Source organism: Miscanthus floridulus, chromosome 15 (assembly GCF_019320115.1).
Source record: "Miscanthus floridulus cultivar M001 chromosome 15, ASM1932011v1, whole genome shotgun sequence".
In the NCBI taxonomy this organism is placed as follows: domain Eukaryota; kingdom Viridiplantae; phylum Streptophyta; class Magnoliopsida; order Poales; family Poaceae; genus Miscanthus; species Miscanthus floridulus.
In genome coordinates this window covers 26,042,234-26,067,426 of record NC_089594.1, presented here as the reverse complement: position 1 = coordinate 26,067,426, position 25,193 = coordinate 26,042,234, and the positions used below count along the sequence as shown (strand labels likewise).

The 25,193-nt window shown below is 44.2% G+C and overlaps 1 protein-coding gene and 1 pseudogene across 1 annotated transcript; both read left to right on the top strand.

Moving 5' to 3' along the window:
- The first annotated feature begins 3,289 nt into the window (after positions 1 to 3,289).
- Positions 3,290 to 8,367, top strand: LOC136509376 (S-locus-specific glycoprotein BS29-2-like; annotated as a pseudogene).
- Positions 8,368 to 20,043: 11,676 nt separating this feature from the next.
- On the top strand, positions 20,044 to 24,155 carry LOC136509591 (cysteine-rich receptor-like protein kinase 7). The gene is made up of 5 exons (XM_066504344.1): positions 20,044 to 20,117; positions 22,452 to 22,716; positions 23,139 to 23,373; positions 23,468 to 23,606; positions 23,728 to 24,155. Exons 2-5 carry the CDS (start codon positions 22,683 to 22,685, stop codon positions 24,094 to 24,096), a joined length of 777 nt encoding a protein of 258 aa, XP_066360441.1. The 5' UTR covers positions 20,044 to 20,117; positions 22,452 to 22,682; the 3' UTR covers positions 24,097 to 24,155.
- The last annotated feature ends 1,038 nt before the right edge of the window (positions 24,156 to 25,193 follow it).

Genomic DNA, 25,193 nt, shown 5'->3' with positions numbered 1-25,193 from the left:
AATTTTCGCGTCTTTGATGTGGCCATGTGGATCATTAAAGATGCAGGTTTGGCTACACTCGTCTCTGATGTGGAGCATTAGAGACGTGTTTTGGCTACACGCCATCTTTGATGTGGGTCATTAGAGACGTGATTTTGGCTACATCTGTGATGAATCAAAAAACCAGAAAAAGAAAAAAAGAGAATCGACTTCAAATATATCACTATTCCTAGATTTTATAAAAGAATCTCAAGTACATCACAAAAGAAAGCAAGAGAGTACATAAAAAATAAGCAAGAGAGTACATAAAAAACAAGCGAGTTCTTTGATGTGGGTCATTAGTGTAATCAAGTTTTCTTTGTTGATAACGTTAATGTAGCCGGATGCCAGCCGCCCATGGTTGAAGCTCGGCTCCAACAGGACCTCTTTTTTTTTCTTTTATTCCTTCCACGGTCTTCTCTTCTTTCGCGAGGCGGTGCGGAGGCTGATCTGGCCGATGCAATTTGCAACGGCAGAGTTGCTGGCACGCAAGGCGCCGGGGTTGCCGCCAAAGCAAAATTTATATCAATTTCGTTGTATATACAATCTTGAGTTGTGCATATTTGGTAATACAAAACAGGGGTAGAGACATAGCGCTGGTTCATGAGAGGGAAGCGGCGTATTGCTGTGATCTTGAAGCGGCTGCTGCCGCATTGTTGAGGAGCACCCGTGCTCACGCCGGGAGTAGGGTTGACCGAGTCTTGTCAAAAACTAATACGTCTCTGATATTATCGTGAATCTTTACATGTTCATCTTCTAATTCCAAGCGCATGAAGATTAGCTCACAATATGTCATTGGGCTAATTTCTAACACCCTGTCCTCATCAGTCAAATAGGCATGACATCACCAGACTATCCCATGTGTAAGAGCATCTTGCTATGTGAGATCAGTTGTCGACTTTCAACTTACAACTCAAGATTGACTTTTTTTCTACATAAAACACACACAGAGACATACAAACAGACAAATAGACAGACAGAGAAATTGCTATAGCAACCAATAAATCCAACGTAGCTAGAAACTTGATTTCACGTGCATGGGTGAAAGCTCTAGTTTGGTTTTGGTGAATTGATAAAACCCTAAGTGCTAACATAGTTTATCAAAGTGATCATGAGATTGGTAGCACATTCCAAGTGATGGAGCAAATGAAGATCATGATGGTGTGGTGATGGCCATGATGATGATCAAGGTGCTCAGACTTGGAAAAGAAGAAAGAGAAAAACAAAAAGCTCAAGGCAAAGGTGAAACTTGATAGGAGCTTTTTGGTTTGGTGATCGAGACACTTAGCGAGTGTGATCACATATATGATTGATAGCCATACTATTAAGAGGGGTGAAACTCGTATCGAAATGCGGTTATCAAAGTGCCACTAGATGCTCTAACTCTTGCATATGCATTTAGATCTAGTGGAGATCTAACATACTTGAAAATGTTTGTGAAAATATGATAACACACGTGCACAAGGTGAAACACTTGGTGGTTGCCACATTTGAGCAAGGATGGAGAAGTTGGTGAAGTGAAGGAGGTGATTATCATTGGAAAACAGTGACCAGGCGCTGCTCTTGGTGTGACCAGACACTGCTCAGTGAGTCCGGTCAATTAGAAACGTTGGTGGCGCGCTCGGCCTTAGTCTGGTGCTTGACCGGACGTGTTGTGGCTGGGTCTGGTCATGATGATTTATGATGACGTGGCGGTGCGCAGTGAGGAGAAGGAGGACCTGACGCTGGGGTGCGTCCCGTCAAGGTGCACTTGACGCGTCCGATCGCATTCAGGCGGCTCTGGAACCTCTCTGGAGTCGACTTGACGCGCGGTGGTTGAGGTGATCGGCGCGTCCGGTGATAATCTGGTGGCGCTCTATTTTGTGTTGACCTGACGCCGGGGAGGCGAGTCCGATCGGCGTCTAGCGCATCCGGTCGTGACTCAATGCGCCGCGTGGGAAATTTCGACCGTTGGAGATCGATGCACGCGGTTAAACCGCAGGGACACATGGCAGCGGATCAGCGACCGGAGGCTGAAGGAGGTGCGTCTGGTCACATGGAACGGCGCGTCCGGTCGCCCCGAGAAAGCTATAGTGAGGAGCCCAATGGCTCTTTTCGTCGGGCTCTCTATTTAAGCCCCATGGCCGACTCAAGCTCACTCTCTTGGCCATTTGCATTGACATAGCAACCTTGTAAGCTTGACCAAAGCCCTCCCACTCATCTTCATCATTGATTCATCATCTTTGTGAGATTGGGAGTGAATCCAAGTGCATTGCTTGAGTGATTGCATCTAGAGGCACTTGGTGTTCGTGTTTCACTGCGGGATTTGCTTGTTACTCTTGGTGGTTGCCGCCACCTAGACGGCTTGGTGCAGCAAGGATCGTCGAGCGGAGGTTGGTGATTGTCTCCAGCTCCGATCATGGTGATTGTGAGAGGTTCTTGACCTTTCCCCGGCGGAGAGACAAAAGGTACTCTAGTGGATTGCTCGTGGCTTATGTGATCCTCATCTTGTGTTGGTTGTGTGGCACCCGATTGCGGGTTAAGCGTGTGATGCCTATTAGCGCGTGAACCTCCAAGTGGGTGAATCGCCACAACGAGGACTAGATTGCCGGCAAGCAAGTGAACCTCGGTAAAAAATCTTGTGTCATCTTGTCCGAGGATTTCATTGGTTATCTTGTGATTGATTAATTGGCTCCATCTTGTGATTGGCTCAATTCTTTGAACGGCGGTATAATCATCACCACACTCTCTTGTATTTACATTCCTAGTGTGTAAGCTAAGCTCTTTAGTGTAATTAGTTTGAGAGCTAGTTTGCGTCGGGTCTAGTGGTTAGTGAGGCTCTTTAGTTAGTCTTTGAGAGCTCACTAACTTAGTGTAGTGACATAGCCATTGTGTGGATAGAGACTATAGAAACTAGAATTGTGGTAGATGGCTTGCACTTTTAGTAGGCTAGCCCAACATTCACTTTGCCTTATATTTATCTAACCGGTTTGCTAAGTGTTGTTATAGAATTTTTTTAATAGGCTATTCACGACTCAAATCAACAATACCAAGAAGCTACCCCAATTTGATGGCTCCCAACTATCCTTATTGGAAGGCTAAGATGACAATATATATCAAGTCAATTAATAGAAAGGTGTGGAAGGTTATGGAGAATGTGCAAAGATACGTCATCCAAATCCGGTCTTTCGTCTAAAAGGAATGCTGACGAGAATGTGCAAAGATACGTCATATAGGCCAGGCTCTTGCTGATAAGAAAGACCGCGTCAGGCGATCGTCCCGATAGTAGGAGATGAAAATTTCCACGAATATCCTCCCGACCACCGCAAGCAGACGAGAGCTTTGTATTACTTAGCTTCATCTTCATCGCTAGGCATCGCCCACAGACCATTGCTTCATCGTCTCCCTCCCGACGCTACCAGTTATTACAAGTAGGCGGATTCGCTAGCGGTGCAGGAAGAAGCTAGCTAGCATTCCCAAAAAAAGATGACGATTTGGAGGCACCTTAACCGTCGTCTTATCGGCCTCCACATCATAGTGTCTCTGTTTACTTTTGCTCCTGGCGGAACTCGGGCCTCCAACATGATAGCTACCGGCGGCAACCTCACCGACGGCAACACCCTAGTCTCGGCAGGGGGCTCGTTCACGCTGGGGTTCTTCTCCCTGCCTGGGGAGCCGACCAAGCGGTACCTGGGGACATGGTTCTCCTTCTCCCCATCTACGGATGCCAATGCCATGGCCATCTACTGGGTGGCGAACCGTGACCACCCTCTCACCGACACCTCCGGCCTGCTGGTGCTGACCATCTCTGGCACCCTTCTCCTGCTGGACGGCTCCAACAACACGGTATGGTCCTCGGACTCCACGAGCTCCACACCTCCCATGGGCGCGCGCCTGCTCGGGTCGGGCAACCTGGTCGTCGTGCAACAGAACAACAGCACGGCGCAGTGGCAGTCGTTCGACCACCCCTGCAATGCCCTGCTGCCCGGGATGAAGATCGGGAAGAACTGGTGGAAAGGAGACGAGTGGTACCTCTCGTCGTGGCGCTCCGCCGCAGACCCCGGCACGGGAAGCTACCGCTACATCACCGAGCTCGGCGGCGGCAGGCCCGAGAACGTGATGCGGGACACCAACGGCACCAAGAAGTACCGGACGGGGCCGTGGAACGGCGAGCGGTTCGAGGGCGTCCCGGAGATGGCGTCGTACGCGAGCAACTTCAGCTACCAGGTGACCGTCAGCCCGAGCGAGGTCACCTACAGCTACACCGCCATGCCCGGCGAGCCGTACACCCAGCTGAGGCTGAGCGACGCCGGCGTGGTCCAGCGCCTCGTGTGGGACGACGGCAGACGGCAGTGGAACTCCTTCCTCAAGGTGCCCAGGGACGACTGCGACGACTACGCTCACTGCGGGGCGTTCGGACTGTGCGACAGGAACAACGCGGCGACGTCGCTCTGCAGCTGCTTCAAGGGCTTCGTCCCGGCGTTTCCCAAGGAGTGGTCCTTGAGGAGTTGAGGGAGTACTCCGGCGGGTGCCGCCGGAACCTCTCGCTCGACTGCAGCAGCAACCAGAGCCGGAGCAGCACGGACGGATTCCTGGTAGTGCAGTTGGTGAAGCTCCCCGACACGGAGAACGCATCAGTCGACATTGGCACAAGCCTTGATGAGTGCAGGCTCAGGCAGGGTTTACAATACCGGTAAGAAAAAAATTTCGATCCCCAGCGATAAATACGAAATTTCGGAAATTTCGGAAATATCGGTTCAAATTTAAATAAATTTAAATTGAGTTTTAAACAAATTTGGCATCATTTCACTAGAAAAACTCTATAATCCATCATCCATCGTAAATTTATATAACATCGACGAAATAACATAATATATCACAGAAGTAGAGCCGCGGTAATATAGTGTGCTGACGGTGGGCGAGCTGCATATTCTAGTGCCGTCCAATGTGTGAGTGAGAAAATTAAATAAATTTGAAGAAATTTAGGGCTTTGATAAGACTAAATGATATGGAGGGTCATTTTAGTGTGGTTTGGTGTAATTTTAGAGTGAAAGATGAATTTAACCGAAAAATTTTGACCAATACAAAAAAATTTCGGACCTCAGCAAAAAAGACGATATTTTGGAAATTTCGACGATATTTCGCCGAAATTGTAAACCCTGGGCTCAGGTGCCTCGCCAACTGCTCCTGTGTGGCGTATGCTGCCGCCGTCGGCGGCAGCAGTGGCTGCATCATCTGGACGGACTCTTTTACTGATCTGCGCTTTATAGAGAAGGGCCAGGATTTCTACCTGAGGCTGCCCAAGTCATTACTAGGTAAGCAGCGTTGTGCTTCACAAGTCCACAAATGAAGATTTTTTTCGTGCTTTAGTTAGCAGTCTATAAATCCTCATGCTCTATTTTCCCTAGCTACTACTAGTATATATGTGGTTATAGTTTTAATGAGCATTGCATGAAATCTCCTTACAAAGTCATGCCATGATAAGAAGCAAATCGATCTTTGGAAGAAACTTTGACTTGTGTCTCTAAAATTTCAGATGTATGCTACCTGCATTCTGAAACTGCACTTGATTCCATTTTCAAATTTGATTTTAGTTTTGTTCGAAGAAATTTGATTTGAGTTCTTATTAGAATATAAATTTAATTTCGTGCTACACTTTATTTTTTGGATTTGAGTTATCTTTTCGTACCCAAACTCATTGATAAACGCGATCATGGTTCATGATACGGATTCAGAAAAAACATAATAAAGGACAAGCTCTTGTGATGACGATATACACACGATCTTATCCCTCAAATATTCGTGAAAGGATCAAGATGTCCAAGAGGGAGTGAATTGGGCTACTTCTAAAATTCTTTGCAATAAATAAACCCTACACTTAGCCCACTTCACCCCTTGTGCCTAGAAAGTGATTCTATTGATCTACCGCACAAAAGTTTAGCACCCTAAGTTCCAATCCTACTCTAGCATGGTAATTCTAAGAATGTAAAGACAAAAATTTAATTGCTCAAATATAAATGATTAAAGTAAAGAGAGGAGAAGGAACGCGGCGATCTTTTGCCGAGGTATCAGAGAGTCGCCACTCCCTAATAGTCCTCGTTGGAGCACCCGCGCAACGGTGTAGCTCCCCTTGATCCGCGTAAGGATCAAGTGCTCTCTACATGTTGATTCTTCGACACTCCATCGCGGTGAATCACCCACAACTGCTCACAACTTGAGTTGGGTCATCCACAAGCTCCGCCAGATGATCACCAAACTCCCAATCACCATCAAGCCATCTAGGTGATGGCGATCACCAAGAGTAATAAGTAAGAACTCTCACTTGACCACAACAAGCCTAATGAGAAGGGTGGATGCACACTTGCTACTCCATTTTCACTAATGAGGCATTAATCTTGGATTCTCAAATCTCAATCACCTCACTAGGCTCTTGCTCTCCTTGGCACTATTAAGGGTGTTTCTCAGCTGTTAAAATGGGTAAGAGTACTCCGTTGAATGAATAGAGGAAGTATTTATACCCCCTCATTCAAAACGAACCGTTATGTGCCTGAATCAGCATTCTGCGGGGTGATCGGACACTCCGGTCAAGGTGACCGGACGCTCCGGTCAGTTCTTCCTGCCACAGAGCCGTTAAGTTGTGACCAGACTCTGCCCTGCATCCGGTCAGCAATGACCGGATGCGTCTGGTCACGAAAACTACTCTCGGGACCCTTACTGATGTTGACCGGACGCTGGCGCCCAGAGTCCGGTCACTTTGCTGTTCAACGTCCGGTCAGCTACCGGAACCTGACCAGCGTCCGGTTAGCACTGACCGGACACGTCCGATCAGGATTCTCCCTCTTTGGAACCTTACTGGAGTTGACCGGACTCTGGCACCAGCGTCCGATCACATTTCACTCAACGTCCGGTCGCATCCAGACGACTTCACTTGATCAAATGAACTGACTGGACTCTACTGCCAGCGTCCGATCACACCGGGACCAGCGTCCGGTCAACATTTGACCCTCTATTCACTTCCAACTCGAAATCATATGTGAATGAAGTTTTCTTCAATTGATCTTAGGGCTACTTTGGAGCTACCTAGTGCTAGATTTGACAAGTGTGGACCACACCTAATCCACTAGACTCACCTAGGTCAAGCTACTAGTTCATACCCCCCTTAATAGTACGGCCAAAGAAAAAACAAAGTCATAAACTACTCTAAGTGTCTCTTCAACACCAAACGACACTTAGAACTAGTCCATCCTTAACCTTATCGTTCATCCTTTGAAAACCGAAACGATTTCCATTGTAGGGGTTGACAACCATGATTGCCCAATCAATTGCCATTACCATGACCTAACTTAATTGCCTCTGCAAAACACACGTTAGTCATAGTAATCGCGTACTGCCATTAATCACTGAAACCCAACTAGGGCCCTAGATGCTTTCAATCTCCCTCTTTTTGGTGATTGATGACAATACAACCTCGAGTATGTAAAAGAGATGAGGTTTTCAACATGCTTGGTTCATATAAGCTTTTGACAATAAGAACAAATGAGTTAGACAAGCTTATATGACTCAAGCCAACATGATGTACTCAATAGATATGAAATAAGCATGAGTAAAAGAAATAAAGCTCATTTGCATCGGAGTAAAACGTGGAAGCAAAGCAAATGAGCATAACCAAGTGACATGACATATATAAAAATCAAAGTAGAGAGCACCCAAGTCACATATCATATAAATATCACATAAATATCACGATCACACGTATGTATTTCAATGCATGAAAATAAACATGAATGCATAATAATGTATCACACATAAAAAGCCAGATGTAATAAAGCATAAGCTAAAACATAAGCTCCCCCTAGATATAACGCTCCCCCTATATCTATCATACCCGATCCCTCTCCCCCTTTGGCGTCAAGCACCAAAACCTAAGGGTCTGTCGGCGCGGCAGCAGCGGATGAGTCGGGCGCTGAGGTGTGATGAGCGATCTAGAACTGGTTAGCATCATCCTCTGATCCAAAGCTCTGAGTTGTCTGACCCTCTGTCCCTGGAAGTGACGCTGAAGCGGTCTGGGTCTGATCTGGAACTAGTGCGACCTGTGACTCTGTAGGTATGACTGTAGCAGGTGGCTTTGATGATGCAACTGAGGATGGGAGCATCTCTGTAGTCCTAGTAATAGGAGCAACTATGGAAGGACTAGGGACACATAGATCTGGCGGTGTAGGCTGCCCTGTCAACTCACTGAAGGTAGCATCGAGGCTCCTAGAGACTGGGGTGTCTGTCACAAGCATCGAGGAACTCTATGCCGATGTGAAGCCCATAACAAGAGGTGTGAAGGAAGGACCCTGGGCTGGCATTAGTGAAGCAAACCACTAGGACACCTGCTCTATAGGTGAAGCAAACTATGTAGCTGGCTGTCCCTGACTCTAAAGCCCACTGGGCTAAAAAGCTGGAGTCACTGTAGTGGTGGCAGGCTGGCCGAGCTGAGGAGTAAGCTATGGCAGTGGAGCTCCAATAGCAGTAACGACATGCTGCATGAACCCATGTAACTACTGCTGAATGAGGAGTTGTTGCTGCTGCATAGCCTGGCTGCTGCTGTATAGCTTGCTGCTATCGCTGGAACTCGTCCTGTCTGGCCTAAACATGTGCTAGTGCTGCTGCTGTCTTCTGGGCCTAGCGAGTCTGATACTGCCTCATCTGCTCAAGAATCACAAGAAGAGTGGGGTTTGTCTGCGGTGCCTATGGAGCTGAGCTGGAGCCACTAGCCTCACCATCATGTCATCGTGAAGACATATGAGGGATATCCTGGTAGTCATCATCTGAACTATCGCTGGGGTCGCTCTCGACCATACCCTCCTACTGAGCATCTAGCTGCTCCTCCTCTGTAGCTGCTACGCCCCTGATGATCTCATCCTGCTGGGCTGCAGTCTCTAGCACCTTTGGGTGATGGCACGGCTGGCTAGGTGTCCTCGCTACACTGTGGCAAAGCATCTGAGTCATGTTATAAGCTAGAAACTCTGTAGTAGCTCCTGAATACTCTGCCAACATCTCAGGAGGCCTCACTGTGACTGCCCTGTGAATCAGAAAAGTGATCTAGTGAGCATTTGGCAGCTGCCTGTGACCTTTGAATCCCTCTGCAAGTGTATCCTCCATCTCAGAAAGAATGAGATCCCATATATCAAATATTGTCTGCTGGATCAGGGAGTTCAGTAGCCACAACTGAATGCGAGTCAATCCCTCGTGATATCCCATCCTTGTTAGCAGGGTCCTCCTCAGGATAGCATCAAGCAGTCTAGCTGTGGGAGTAAGATCTCTGGGTGTCCTGCTCGACCCCTCGCCGAATGGTTCTGTGAAGCAAGGTCGGATGAGATCTGTGGGAGGCACAAGACCACCGTGAGGGCATCTAGGAGGCTCTATGTGACCATAGCAAACCTCATGAAGGCGGATGGGTGACTCCTGTAACCTAAGGATCTCTCTAACCCTGAAGCTCATCAGCCTATAGTCACGGCCCTTGAATGCAAATTGTTTAAACCTGTAAGTTGGGTCAATCCAAAGTGTAGCGTAGAACTCACGGACCCAAGATGGAACATATCTGTCAGCCCTCTCAAGTAAGAGAGGTGAGGGCGATCTGCTCTCCAGCTGTTGCTACAATGGCCTCAATGGAACAAATCCTCTGAGATCTGAAAGCTACACCACTGTTTAGATAAGCATTGTAGAAGTCCTCCTGCAGTGGTGTATTGAAACCCTTTGAAGCACGCTCGTCCCTTCTCGGCGGGAACCAGTCCTCGAACTGAACAAACCTGAGCTGCTACACCTGCTTGGCTGTGGTGGCCCTCAAGTCCAGGTGAGTCACTAGAGGTGGACCCTGTGGTCTAGGAGGCGGACGAGAACCCCTCCTCTGTGTCTCTGGCCTCGGTGTCACCTAGGTACGGGTATGACTAGAGCGGCATAATTGTGGCTAAGGTGCCTGCTCTGTCTCCTCTATCTGCTCTCCCTCCTATGTCTACTCAGCACCCTCTGACTGCACTAGTGGCTGTGTCTGCTGCTGTGGCTCCCCCTAAGGCTGAGTCTCCTCCAAAACAACACGCTGTCCCTCAAGCATGACAGTCCCAGCTAGACTACCATGACGACGCTCAACCTGCTCAATGGCTACCCTCTGTGCTGGTGAAAGCTGATCTGCAATGACAACACCACTTCGAGCACCTCCTCTCTCTGCACGCTCTACGACGACTGCTACTGCTGCTGCTCTCGCTGTACCAGCATCTACAAACTTCCGCTTCTTTGATGTAGTCTTCTTTGTCCCCTTGCCTTTCACCTCAGCAGGTAAGCGAGGTGGAGGCCTCGGATCCTCATCACCTGGACCACCTCTAACACTCTTGACACGTGCCATTGCTGGACCTGAAAAGAGCAACCGCCACTGACAAGAATCAACTGCCAACTATCACTTCCGAGGCTTAGCCTCGATCCGTACTCGCGAGCTTGGCCTCGAGTTAACCGTCAACTGCCAAAGTAACCTCAAACGCATTGACTCGCTACACGATAGAATAGATCGAATATATGAATAATTACAATATACATCTAGAGATACAAAACCCTAAGAAGCAAGCATTAGATACGAAATTAGAATCAAGGGCTTGCTACCTGACGAACAGATGAACCGAAGAGTAAGGAATGGATCACGGAGAACCACCGGGGATCGCCTAGGGTTAGGTTTCTTGTGAGGCAACGTGGCGCTGGATGGGGTGTGGAGATGCTGGTGCGGCAATGGTGGTGCTGTTGTAGGTGGCTAGAGGATCGGTGATGCTTAGGCGGAGGCGCTGATGTGGGCGGTGCTAGGGCACGGGCTCACGGTGAAGGGTGGCGCGGGACGCTGCTGCAGTGCTGGCTCGGTAGCGCTGGTGCGAGGCGCAAGGCGGGCGTGAGCGGTGAAGCAAGGCGTGGCGGTATGGGAGCGGCGTGGGCACGACGGCGCAGGATGCGGCGGCATAATGCGGTGGTGCTGCTGTGGGGCTAGGGCACGGTGTGCGGCGTGGATGCGGCGAGGAATGGTGAAGTCAGTGTGGGATTAGGTCAAGCATGGCGCGGCACTGTGGTTATATGGTGGCCCCCCCAACATAAGAGAAAAGGAAACCAAGATAGAGTCCTGAAACCGCACGACTTCAACTGACCGTACGCTTCGGTGGCAACGACCAAACGCTGCCACCCAGAGTCCGGTTGACAACAGAGTGGTCCAAAACCTCCAAAGTCACGACCGGACGCGTTCGTCCACCACTGATCGGACACAACCAGAGTCCGGTCGATCCTTTCTTCATCTTCTTCGCTTGACCGGACACAGGATCACCTTCTGACCGAACGTAGGAAGAACATTGTTTCAGCGTCCGGTCACTCCTTTGCAGCAACGGTTCACCTCCTGTGAACTAACCAGACACAGGGAGCAGAGTCCGGTCGAGCGTCCGGTCACTCTTTTTCAGCAAATCTTCAAAGTTCCTTCGGGCTGCCTATTCCCAATCAAGTCCCAACTTCAATAAGACCCAAATAAACACCAATTGGGACTGATGTGAGTGACCTCTCTCAACCCCTCAAATTTTTCAAAGTATTTTGCCTTAGGCTATAATTTTTTTTAAGAAAATAGGCAATAAAAGGGTGATTGAAGAGAAACGATAAAACAACATACATGTATATGCAATGCAATACTTGAAAGTAATTCTAGTTGCTTGTCAAGTTTGATCCAAGGTTAAGCTTCTTCACACACTTTTCGGCGGTTATCTTGACCATGTTAGACAAGCCCTAAATGCATTACCAAGAAATAAACATGTTTTATATTACAATGCAATGCAAGGGACAACACAAGCTCATTTTCTAGTGAAGTTGCTAAAATCAAGCACATTGAGCTCATTCCTCAACCGACAAAATGTAGCCTCATCTAGCGGTTTAGTGAGGATATCCGCCAATTGATCCTCAGTCCTTACACCTTATAGTGAAATATCATTCTTAGCCACATGATCTCTAAGAAAGTGATGGCAGATATCTATGTGCTTGGTGCGAGAGTGTTGAACCGGATTATTAGCAAGCTTTACCGCACTCTCATTGTCACACAAAAGAGGTACCTTTTCTAGAACTACACCATAGTCAAGCAAAGTTTGCTTCATATAAAGTATTTGTGCACAACAAGCACCCGCGGCAATGTATTCCACTTCGGCGGTGGACAAAGCCATACTATTTTGCTTCTTGGAGGACCAAGACACAAGTGATCTACCAAGCAAATGACACCCCCCGGATGTGCTTTTCCTATCAACTTTGCAACCGGCATAATCCGAATCGGAATAGCCAACTAATTCAAATCTAGCTCCTTTGGGATACCAAAGGCCAATGCTTGGTGTGTTCTTAAGGTACCTAAGGATTCTTTTAACGGCAATCAAATGAGTTTTCTTAGGATTAGCTTGAAATCTAGCACACATACACACACTAAACATGATGTCGGGCCTAGATGCGGTTAAATATAACAAGCTACCAATCATAGAGCGGTAGAGAGTTTGATCAACCATTTTACCTCCCTCATCTAGGTCGAGATGTCCATTAGATGGCATTGGTGTCTTGATTGGCTTACATTCATCCATATTGAACCTCTGGAGAAGATCCTTGGTATATTTTTCTTGAGAGATGAAAATCCCTTCTCATTTGCTTGACTTGAAAACCAAGAAAGAATGTGAGCTCTCCAATCATAGACATCTCGAACTCCTTCGACATTAATTCACCAAACTCTTTGCAAGAATCTTCATTTGATGATCCAAAGATGATATCATCAACATATACTTGACAAATGAAGATCTCTCCATCACGCTTCTAGGGGAATAGTGTGGTGTCGACCTTCCCAATGGTGAAGCCCTTCTCAATGAGGAAATCCCAAAGGCGCTCATACCAAGCTCTTGGGGCTTGCTCAAGCCCATATAGCGCCTTGGACAATCTATAAACATGATTAGGATATCTAGGGTCTTCAAACCCAGGAGGTTGATCAAAATAGACTAGTTCATTTATGAAGCCATTTAAAAATGCACTTTTTACATCCATTTGATATAGTTTCATTTCATGATGCGATGCATATGCAAGGAGGATACAAATGGCTTCAAGTCTTGCAACTGGTGCAAAGGTCTCTCCAAAATCCAACCCTTCAACTTGAGAGAACCCCTTTGCAACTAGTCTTGCCTTATTCCTCACAACAACACCTTGATCATCTTACTTGTTGCGAAACACTCACTTTGCTCCAATGACTCTTGCACCTTGTGGTCGCTCTTCAAGAGTCCAAACTTCATTGCGGGCGAAGTTGTTCAACTCTTCATGCATGGCATTTATCCAATCGGAATCTTGAAGAGCTTCTTCTACATTCTTAGGTTCAACACAAGAGACAAAAGAGTGATGTTCAATAAAAGAAGCAAGTTTTTGAGATCGAGTCATTACACCCTTTGATGGACTCCCTATGATGAGATCTTGTGGATGAGCTTGTAGTAGAGGTGAATTTCTTCTATCAACCACTTGAGGGGGAGGTTGTGGAGCATCAACATCATGTGCTTGTGCCACTATTTGATCATGAGAGACATGAGTATCTTCATTTTCTACTCTCCTATCTTTATCACCATCTTGTGGCACATTTGATGAAGAAGGTGGATCAATCACTTGTACATCATCTTCATCATCTTTAGGCTTGATGTCTCCAACCGGAATATTCTTCATGGCCTCCCTCAATGGTTCATCACCTACATCATCAAGATTCTCATGTGCTCCTTGGAAGCCGTTAGATTCATCAAATTCCACATCATATGTTTCTTCAACCAAGCCGGTAGCATGATTAAATACTCTATATGCTTTGGACTTTGATGAGTAACCAATAAGAAAACCAATATCACAATGTATTTGAAACTTCCCTAGGTGTTGCCGCTTCTTGTAGATGTAGCATTTGCAACCAAACACCCTAAAGAAGGAGACGTCCGGCTTCTTCCCATTGAGCAACTCATAAGGTGTCTTGCTAAGAAACTTTTAAAGGAATAGGCGGTTGGATGCATAACATGCGGTGTTGATAGCTTCCACGCATAGAGCTTCAGGTGTGTTGTACTCATCAAGCATTGTTCTTGCAAGTGTAATGAGTGTCTGGTTCTTTCTCTCTACTACACCATTTTGTTGTGGAGTGTATGTTGTGGAGACCTCATGCTTGATTCCAACTTCATCACAATAAGCTTCAATATTTATGTTGTCAAAATCTTTTCCATTATCACTCCTAATCTTCTTGAGCTTCACTTCAAACTCATTTTGTGCTCTCTTGGCAAACTTCTTGAAACATGATGCCACTTTGGTCTTGTCATGAAGGAAGAACACCCATGTATATCTAGAGTAGTCATCAACAATCACAAGACAATAAAGATTTTCTCCCAAACTCTTGTATGTTGTTGGTCCAAATAAGTCCATGTGAAGGAGCTCTAGCACTCTTGTTGTTGACATGAAAGCTTTTGTAGGATGAGTGTTTGCAACTTGTTTGCCGGCTTGACATGCACTACAAAGCTTGTCCTTCTCAAATTTCACATCCTTCAACCCTCTCACCAATTCAATCTTCATAAGCTTCTTGAGTGAGCTCATCCCAACATGAGCAAGTCTTCTATGTCATAGCCACCCAAGTGATGTTTTGGTGAATAGGCATGTCTTCAAGTTAGCATCTTCGGAGGTGAAATCCACAAGATATAGGTTGTTGTATCTAAATCCCTTGAATATAACTTGATCATCATCTTTCTTAGATACAACCACTTCCTTCTCGGTAAACAAACATTGGAAGCCAAGATCACATAATTGTCTAACGGATAGCAAGTTAAAACTCAAAGAAGCAACATATAGCACTTTTGAGATAGAATGATCATTTGAAATTGCCACTTTGCCCAATCCTTTCACTTTGGCCTTTGAATTATCTCCAAATGTAATTCTTTCTTTGCCATCTACTTCTTCATCTAGTGAGGTGAACATATGAGGATCACCGGTCATATGTTGTGTGTAACCATTATCAATTACCCAATGACTTCCACCGGTCTTGTAGTTCACCTACACACAAGAGATCAAGCTTGTTTAGGGACCCAAACTTGTTGAGGGACCTTGACTTTCTCTACAAGTGACTTTACAACCCAAATTTTCTTAGGCCTATTCTTTTTGGGAGGTCCTAAGAACATAACTTTCATTTTTCCATTAGAGTCCTTTCTAAGCATGTAATGAGCATTGAAAGTAAAGGGTCTAACATGCTTGGACAAGGGTTGTGGTGGTGGAGTTTGACACTCATGGGCAAAGTGACCTTGTCCACACTCAAAACACTTCTTTGGCTTTGGCATTGACTTGTGTTGTTGTTGTTGAGCTTGAGCCTTCTTCTCTTGATTTGCCAAATACCCAATTCTACTTCTATCCATCTTCATGACGGTGTTCATTAGTAGCTCTCTTTAAAGATGTTGACCTCTTGTGAATTTGCTCAACCCGGTCTTGAGATGTTCATTTTCTAGCTTAAGCTTCTTGTTCTCTTCTTTGAGCTCATTATGATTCTTCTCTTTCTTGAGTCTCTTGTTTTCTTCTTTGAGCTTCTCATTCTCAAGAATTAGATCACTATCATGGTCAAGGTTCTCTATCACAATAGTGTTGGTGGTTAATAGCTCTTCAAGATCTTTCTTAAGCTTCTCATTCTCATTCTTGATCTTGACATATTCATTATAATTATCGGACTCAACCACTTGCTTGCCTTTGCTACTAGAACCTTGCTCAATGCTCTCAATAATCAAATCATCATATGATATAGCTATATCAATCTTAACAACATCATTAGTAGCATCATGTGGCTCATTGGATAAAAACTAATGAGAGATAACAAGATTGTAATGATTAACTTTGAGGTTGGTATACTCTTCTTTTAGCATGTTGTAGCTAGTGATGAGCTCATTATGTATCCCCTCAAGTTTATCATATTTTTCTTTAAGCTCTTTCTTAGAAGATTTGAGTTCCTTGAGTTTGGATGACATAGCATCATTTGCTTCTCTAAGCTCAACACTAGCCTTTTCCGCTATGTCACATTTAGCTAAAAGAGAGTCATTCTTAAGTTCAAGCTTTTCATTCTTAGCTCTAGTCTTTCTAATGATCTTAGTGTATTGATTTAGCAATTTAACAAGATCATCATATGAAGGTGACTCAAATTCATCATCATCACTATCACTATCATCATTGCTAGCATGTTCATCACCACTACTATCATAATCATTTGATACCTTTCGTTCACCCTTGGCCATAAGGCATAGGTGTGTAGAGGATGATGGCGGTGGTGTCGATGAAGATGATAAAGAGTCAATCACAATGGAGGCCACCTTCTCATTATCACTATCATCATTGGATGAGCAACTTAATGAATCAATGTCCGTAAGCCAATCACCGACGATATATGCCATGCCATTTCTCTTCTTCTTGCCATCCTTCTTGTATGGCTTGTTTTTCTTCTTCTCATCTTCATCTTCATCTTCATCATTTGAGTCATCTTTCTTGCCCTTGTTCTTCTTCTTGTATTTGTCTTTCTTAGGCTTAGGGCATTGATGTGCTAGATGATCAAGTTCTCCACAATTATAGTAATCCATCTCGGAGATTGGCTTCCTTCTAGTGCTAGTGAAGAACTTCTTTTTCTTGCCATCAAACTTGACGCCGTTCTTGTTGAGCTTCTTTAGCATCTTGGTGGTTCTTCTCACTATGAGAACAAGACTTGCATCAACATTCTCTTAATTATTTAAGCTCTCATACTCAATTCTTGCTTTGCCCTTCTCTTGGCTAGCCTTGAATGCCAAGTCCTTGTCTTTCTTCTTGTTAGAGGATGAGCCATCTTGTGGTGTGATGTGCATGTACATCTCATGAGCATTGATCTTTCCCAAGATTTGAGTTGGTGTAGCGGTGGAAAGATCGCCTTGATGAAGCACGGTCACAATATGCCCATATTTGTTAATGGGGAGGACACTCAAGTTCTTCCTTACAACATCAGATGGTTACATTTGTGTAAGTCCAAGCCCATTGACTTCCTCTACAAGAACATTTAAGCGTGAGTACATTTCATTTGCACTTTCTTTAGGAAGCATCTCAAAAGAATTAAGCTTTTCCATGACGAGATGATAGTGTTCCTCACGCTCACTCTTTGTTCCCTCATGAAGTGCATAAATATCCGACCATAGTGCATGGGCGTCCTTGTGGTTTCTCACCCGGTTAAACACATCTTTGCAAAGGCCTCTAAAGATGGTTTTTCTAGCCTTTGCATTCCATTTTTCATAGTTCACTTCATCACCTTGAAGGTGCGTGGGATCCCTAGGTTTTGGGAAACCTTGAGAGGCGGCTCTAAGAATTCCAACGTCTAGACCTTCCAAATACGTCTCCATGCGGATTTTCCAATAAGGAAAATCATCTTCCTCAAAGATAGGAGGAGGTCCATCCCCGTGGGACATCTTTCTCTAGGCGGTTAAGCCTAAATACATGACCACGAGGCTCTGATACCAATTGAAAGGATCAAGATGCCTAAAAGGGGGGTGAATTGGGCTACTTCTAAAATTCTTTGTAATAAATAAACCCTACACTTAGCCCACTTCACCCCTTGTGCCTAGAAAGTGATTCTATTGATATACCGCACAAAAGTTTAGCACCCTAAGTTCTAATCCTACTCTAGCATGGCAATTCTAAGAATGTAAAGACAAAAATTGAATTGCTCAAATATAAATACTTAAAGTAAAGAGAGGAGAAGGAATGCGGTGATGTTTTGCTGAGGTATCAGAGAGTCGCCACTCCCCACTAGTCCTCGTTGGAGCACCAGCGCAAGGGTGTAGCTCCCCCTTGATCCGCGCAAGGATCAAGTGCTCCCTACGGGTTGATTCTTCGACACTCCATCGCGGTGAATCACCCACAACCGCTCACAACTTGAGTTGGGTCATCCACAAGCTCCGCCGGATGATCACCAAACTCCCAATCACCACCAAGCCGTCTAGGTGATGGCGATCACCAAGATTAACAAGCAAGAACTCTCACTTGACCACAACAAGCCTAATGAGAAGGGTGGATGCACCCTTGCTACTCTCTTTTCACTAATGAGGCCTTAATCTTGGATTCTCAAATATCAATCACCTCACTAGGCTCTTGCTCTCCTTGGCACTGTCAAGGGTGTTTCTTAGCTGTTGAAATGGGCAAGAGTACTCCCTTGAATGAATAGAGGAAGTATTTATACCCCCTCATTCAAAACGAACCGTTATGTGCCTGAGTCAGCATTCTACGGGGTGATTGGACGCTCCGGTCAAGGTGACCGGACGCTCTGGTTAGTTCTCCCCGCCACAGAGCCGTTAAGTTGTGACCGGACTCTGACCTGCGTCCGGTCAGCACTGACCGGACGCGTCCGGTCATGAAAACTGCTCTCGGGACCCTTACTGATGTTGACCGGACGCTGGCGCCTAGAGTCCGGTCACTTTGCTGTTCAGCATTCGGTCAGCTACCGGAACCTGACCAGCGTCCAATCAGCTCTGACTGGACGCGTCCGATCAGGATTCTCCCTCTCTGGAACCTTACTGGAGTTGACCGGACTCTGGCACCCAGCGTCCGGTCATATTTCACTCAGCGTCCGGTCGCATCTAGATGACTTCACTTGATCAAATGAACTGACCGGACTCTACTGTCAGCGTTCGGTCACACTGGGACCAGCATCTGGTCAATATTTGACCATCCATTCACTTCCAACTCAAAATCATATGTGAATGAAGTTTTCTCCAATTGATCTTAGGGCTACTTTGGAGCTACCTCGTGCTAGATTTGATAAGTGTGCACCACACCTAACCCACTAGACTCACCTAGGTCAAGCTACTGGTTCATACCCCCCTTAATAGTATGGCCAAAGGAAAAACAAAGTCATAAACTACTCTAAGTGTCTCTTCAACACCAAACGACACTTAGAACTAGTCCATCCTTAACCTTGTCGTCCATCCTTTGAAAATCGAAATGATTTCCATCGTAGGGGAATGACAACCATGATTGCCCAATCAATTGCCATTACCATGACCTAACTTAATTGCCTCTGCAAAACACACGTTAGTCATAGTAATCTCATATTGTCATTAATCACCGAAACCCAACTAGAGGCCTAGATGCTTTCAATTGGTATGCAAAATGTAATTAAAATATACTTTCTTGATAGAGATAAACCTATTTATACATTGTCTCGGTAAAATACTCGCTCTTTTTTTGTCCTACGTCAAATATTTCTATGTTTAACCATCCATTTAAAAAATGTATAGATTAATAACATAAGGTTTATGTTTTTGTATTCACTATGAGGAATACTTTCATAATATATAGTTCACATGTTATGAAACTACATAGATTTTTTTTCAAAATGATGGTCAAAGTTACTAATGTTTGACTTAGGATATATAATAAGGACATATGTAAAAAACAAAGGGAGTAGACAGTTGTTGCAATAAATGAACATATGGTCCCATATCCATGACAAACATTAGTGGATATATAGGCTAATGCATTAGATGAAAAGTTCATATAAGTGGTGGTATAGATGAAATTGTTCCAAACCAATATAAAGTATAGGGCCGGATTACGACCTTGTTACAAACATTGTAAGTCAACTAGATACTGGATCACCTCTTCCAAACTAGAGTATGTATATGCATGTAATAGACATTTTTAAATAGAGAATAAACTTGAAAATTCACCGTACCTCTTCCAACAGGTGGGAAGAACAAGAAAGTTTTTATCATCATTGTCGTATTAGTTGTTGTGGGTGTATCAGTTCTGGCCGGCATTATTTCTGGTATTATTTGGTGGAGGCGGAGTGTGACGTCGTCCAGGCCTGCCGAAGATTCAGGTAAACTTTGTTCTTGCGAAAACTGAAACTCCGAGGAAGGTAAACTAAGGTGCACTATATATGTACGTACGTACGTGCTGGCTAATCCTGCTTTTTTTTTACCTACATCGTCTTCTACGCCCCAGCACCAGCTGGTCATTCGATTCACTATCAAATCTTAAAGGATGCCACAAATAATTTCTCAAAAGATAACAAGATTGGTCAAGGATCTTTTGGGACAGTATACCAGGTATGAGAAATCTGATCAATTGCTAGAACTGAATTTTTTGTTTGACTAGGACTGTACCCGTGCGTTGCAACGGGAAAATCACGGCATTACCTTCCCAATTATGGTCTAATTTTTTTTCCCGTCCTCAATCGGTCAATCACGACATTGCCTTCCATATTAATTTTCTTTTTTCCTCAAGCACGACATTGCCTTTCATTCTGGGTTTCTTTCCTTTAATTGCGCCGGTAGGGAAGCAATTATATGGGAAGATTTTGGTGCTGCCGGGTGGACCTGTGTTGAGGGGTGTTTGGTCCTTCTAGGTAGACGTTGACAATACATATGTTATAGTTGTAGAGATTTGGGCATCAATATCGTATCCAAACCTTATTCCCAGGACTGTGTGTAACGGATTAATCAACGCCTAGCTTAGAGGAGAGTGCAACAAATGCATATACTCCTCACTTAACTTCCTAATTTATTGAAATTCGATTCTATTCCCCATGATTAAAGGACGATGCACTCTCAATTCGCTTATACAAAAATATGGCAAGTACTGAATCAAGTATTTCTATTTAGTAAACATTATCTTTTTGTTCTCCGAATCCCATATATTTCGAGATAAAATTCAAATGCTAGAATACGTACGCTATATTACAGGACGGAGGGAGTAACAACATACACACATGTTCCAATCAATGGTAACACCAGTTAAAAATTAGCATGGATTCTATATCCGTATTTTTACTTAATTGTAGACATCATACACACACACATATGTATTTACCCTCACTACTACAAAAACGATTTGTGGCAACGCCTCCCTTTCTTTGTAGGGGCGGCTCTATATTGAGCCGCCCCTATAAATGGATACCAAATAAACCGCCTGTACAAATAGATTTGTAGGGGCGGCCGGTGTTATCAGCCGCCCCGACAAATAGCCCGATTTGTAGGGACGGTTCAATATTGAACAACCCCTACAAATAGACACCGAGTATTAAAAATTAAGCACTACAATTTAAATTTTGTAAACGACCTCGGATAGAGAAACAACCAAAATGAAAGTTGTAGATCTCGAAAAGTTGAAACTTTGTAGTTGACAACTTTTTGATTTGAAATCATCTTGTCAAGGAAAACTACGTTTGAATTTCCAAAAATTTGAAATTTTAATTTTTTTAAACGACCTCGGATGGACAAACAGTAAAAATGAAAGTTGTAGATCTTAAAAAGTTATGAAACTTTGTAGTTGATAACTTTCTCATTTGAAATCATCTTGTCATGGAAAACTACGTTCAAATTTCTCAAATTTGAAATTCAAATTTTATAAGTGACCTCGGATGAAGAAACTACCAAAATGAAAGTTGTAGATCTCGAAAAGTTATAAAACTTTGTAGTTGACAACTTTATCATTTGAATTAGTTTAGGGCCTTAAACAATCAATTTGGTGCAGTGGTAGAGGAATTTGTGCACGAGGGAGAGGTTGCGAGTTCGAATCCCAGCCGACGCAAAGTGTGCAAAAATCGTGAAAAAAATGCTACAACCATAGAGTGGGTGTGTAGCTGCCGGATGAAGACCTCCTCGGATTAAAAAAAATTGCTATTTTTTGTCCCTTTTTTCGTAATTTCTGGAAATTGATTTGTAGGGGCGGCTCAATATACAGCCGCCCCTACAAATCGATTTATAGGGGCGGCTGATAACACCAGCCGCCTCTACAAATCGATTTGTAGGGACGATCTGGGAACCGCCCCTACAAATGCATGATTTGTAGAGGCGCTTGGGTAGGGGCGGCTGAGCAAACCGCCCCTACAAAACCTCTAGAGCCGCCCCTATAAATACTATTTCACATAGTGCCTTATGAGCATCTCAAAGAGACCCGAATCAATAGAATTGATATTATTAAAAAAAAGATTGTCAACAATGGACATGTTGCCTACCACTAAAAAAAACTACTAAATCTTTAGAATAAATCCAAAAAAGAGCACCAGTGACAAGTGAGGATTTGAACCCAGATAAGTAGGTAGCTTGCACCACCACAAATCGAAGGAAGAAATTTACTATTTACCACAAATAGTTTAAAAATAGAGCTCATGAAAACTCATTTTTATAATATATCTAATGAAACCTCATTGAATGCCATAAATATTGTTGATATTTTTATAAATTTGCTCAAATTTAGGATAGTTTAACTTAATTAGAACAGCTGAAAATACACTATATTTCATGACTGAAGGAGTATAATTTCTTAAATACCTATGGATCATTGAGAGTTTGTATCACTACTTTTCATATATATATCTTCATATGATCATTACCAGTACAAATGCTACTGTACATATACTTTTGTCAACCTCGGTGCAGTGTGAGCTACCTCCACGTGAATCAACCAGGATAGGAGTACCAGTTGGGGTGAATAAGGCTGCTGTAAAGGTGCTGAATCAATCAGACGACAACTACTTCGAAAGAGAACTGCAAGTTTTGTTTGGGCTGAGTCATCGCAATCTTGTCCGGCTGCTCGCTTACTGCAATCGTAATACTGATGATGACACTGAGGGTGGAGACTACAAGGGTCCGCTATTAATCTACGAATACATGGAGAACGGAAGCCTGGACCGCTACGTATTTGGTATATAAATTGTTTCTCGATGTATTCCCTTTTTTATGCCTCTTAACGTTGCCACACACGTATGCGTACGCGTGCACTTAAATTTAAAAATAGTTTAGCTAGGATGCTTATATGCGATGCGACTAATAAAAGCACATGACCAGCTTTTGTTATGGGTCGCTAGGTCATTGTATATCCTCTCTGTCCAAAAAAGAATACAATTCTAACATTTAAATGTTGTCAAGAATATAACTCTAGCTTAAAAAAATAGCTGGTGTAGTAGCCCTTAACTGTACGTATAGTGTCCTAAAAATAATTATTATTTAGATGCATGATGACAATCATTTTAGCAGCGCTGCAGAGTTAATGAGCTAAGGCTTTCCTTGTAAATGCAAATCTCTCTTTAAGTGTGCACGCATCCCTCAATAGCTTTTGATATGCAGGTGACGTGGACAAACGTAGGCAGCTGAGCTGGAAGCGACGCCTACATATTATAACTTGCATTGCAGATGGCGTCTGTTATCTTCATGTCGATTCTAACAGGAAAGTCATTCATAGAGATCTTAAGCCTGCTAACATACTGCTGGCTGATGATTTGTCGACACCCAAGATAGCAGACTTTGGACTGGCAAAACACGTTCCTGATCAGGCAGCATTACACACACCTGTTGGACCCATGTAAGAATGAAACTCCCCACGTACGCTTCCACGTCCATTACATGCTTCTTTCGATGTCTAACTGATCACCTATAAATTTATGCATTTCTTAAAGCGGCTACTTGGCTCCAGAGTGCCGAAATGGGCAAACAACATACAAGTCCGACGTCTATAGCTTCGGAGTGGTGATGCTTGAGATAATTAGAGGCGACACAAACTGTGTCACGGACATGCAGAGGCTACTACCTCCACAGGTAAGTACGACGGCACTCGATAACGTTCTAATCAGCTAGCGCCACAATTTTTGTAATAGGGAGTTGCATTGGTGACTTGCTGTATTGCAGTTAGAAAGGCATAACCTTTTGTTCTGCGCAGGCATGGAATTCCTGGAATACTAATAACGATGAAGCACGCTACACACTGCAGAAACTTCTTGACCCAAAAGTGCCTCTATCTCAGGAAGAGGGGGCTGATCCCAAGTTCTTATCAAGGCTATGGAGGTGCATCCAGATTGGGCTGCTTTGCGTGCAAGAGTCGCCCGACAAAAGACCTGACATCGAACAAGTTGTGGAGATGCTGAAAACCGAAGGTGAACTACCGGAGCAAGAGGAACCAACCCTAAGAGAAAAAGGTGAAACATCGAACGCAAGGCCGGAGCCAGAGGAACCAACCTTTAAGGTGAAACATCGAACACAAGGAGCAAAGACGATGACATCGAACAAAACCAGCAACTCTAGCTTCTAATTTCTTGAAAGCTACAGATAGGGGTTCATCGCGAAGCATCAGACAATAATTGTGTCTGTTTCATGAAGCTCAATCTCGATTCACGATTCGTCAACTACCTTCAAGACTATGGATGCGTTCTTGTAAAATATCGCTCTATATATCATACATTTGAAGATATTTTGCTGAAGTCAACAACTATCAGCAACTCGTGAATTGCACTGGTGTAGTGGTGTAATTATATTTGTTGCATGACTCTGGTCGTCACTTGGGTTCAGATCCTTGTGTGTGCGTGGATATTTGTGGACTTTGATGGTTGTATATATATGTATCCCTGATCCATGTCACTTTGTAGCGTCCAAAGAGAGCTATGATTTTCTAAGAAAAAAATTTACTCAAAACTATGTATAGCATCAATATTATATTGTCCATTGTTAGCCTAAACAATCGTTTAGTCCATTTACACACTATTTAAATGCTATAATATACCGTTTACAAATAGTTGTTTTGCCCGTTTAGGGGTCCATAGCCCGAATAATGACTAAACAGCAAGTGACTTGACCATTTACTATTTAGAATGACACTGGTATTGTCACATTTGAATAACACCATTTAGAATAACACTTGGACCAAAGACATCCAAGTGACCTACTAGAGCAAGGACACAAACACATGAAGCATGGACCAGGCCCCCCACCACCATCACACTCACACGCCAAGGGAGGGGCCCCACATGTCAGTGGGGGTCGGCTGACCCCCCCTAGTCGTCTGATGCCCCCGGAAGACTACACCGCCTTCCTATGGTCTCCATGCAGATAAGCACAAGTTGGGGACATCTCCACCATCCACCTTACGTTGGTTTGATCCTATGGATGAGGTGGAGATCACTTAGATCCATGGCCCCACCTTCAACCACTATGTATATAAGAGGTACATGTAACACCCTCGGTGTTAAGCATGCACTTAACCTTGACATTGCATGATCACAATCATCATTGAGCATTCATGATCATAATCATATCATGTATTCCATCTTTGTTTGCTTATATTGCATAGGATATTACTTAATTACCTTACTTAAGTTAGGGTTACATGGAACCAATGTATGAAATGTGTGT

Bases quoted from the DNA above. Each gene is read 5' to 3' on its own strand.
- LOC136509591 (XM_066504344.1), top strand. From the start codon at position 22,683: ATGGAGAACGGAAGCCTGGACCGCTACGTATTTG. The intron at 22,717-23,138 runs GTATATAAATTG...TTTGATATGCAG, and splicing joins CCTGGACCGCTACGTATTTG to GTGACGTGGACAAACGTAGG. The intron at 23,374-23,467 runs GTAAGAATGAAA...CATTTCTTAAAG, and splicing joins CACACACCTGTTGGACCCAT to CGGCTACTTGGCTCCAGAGT.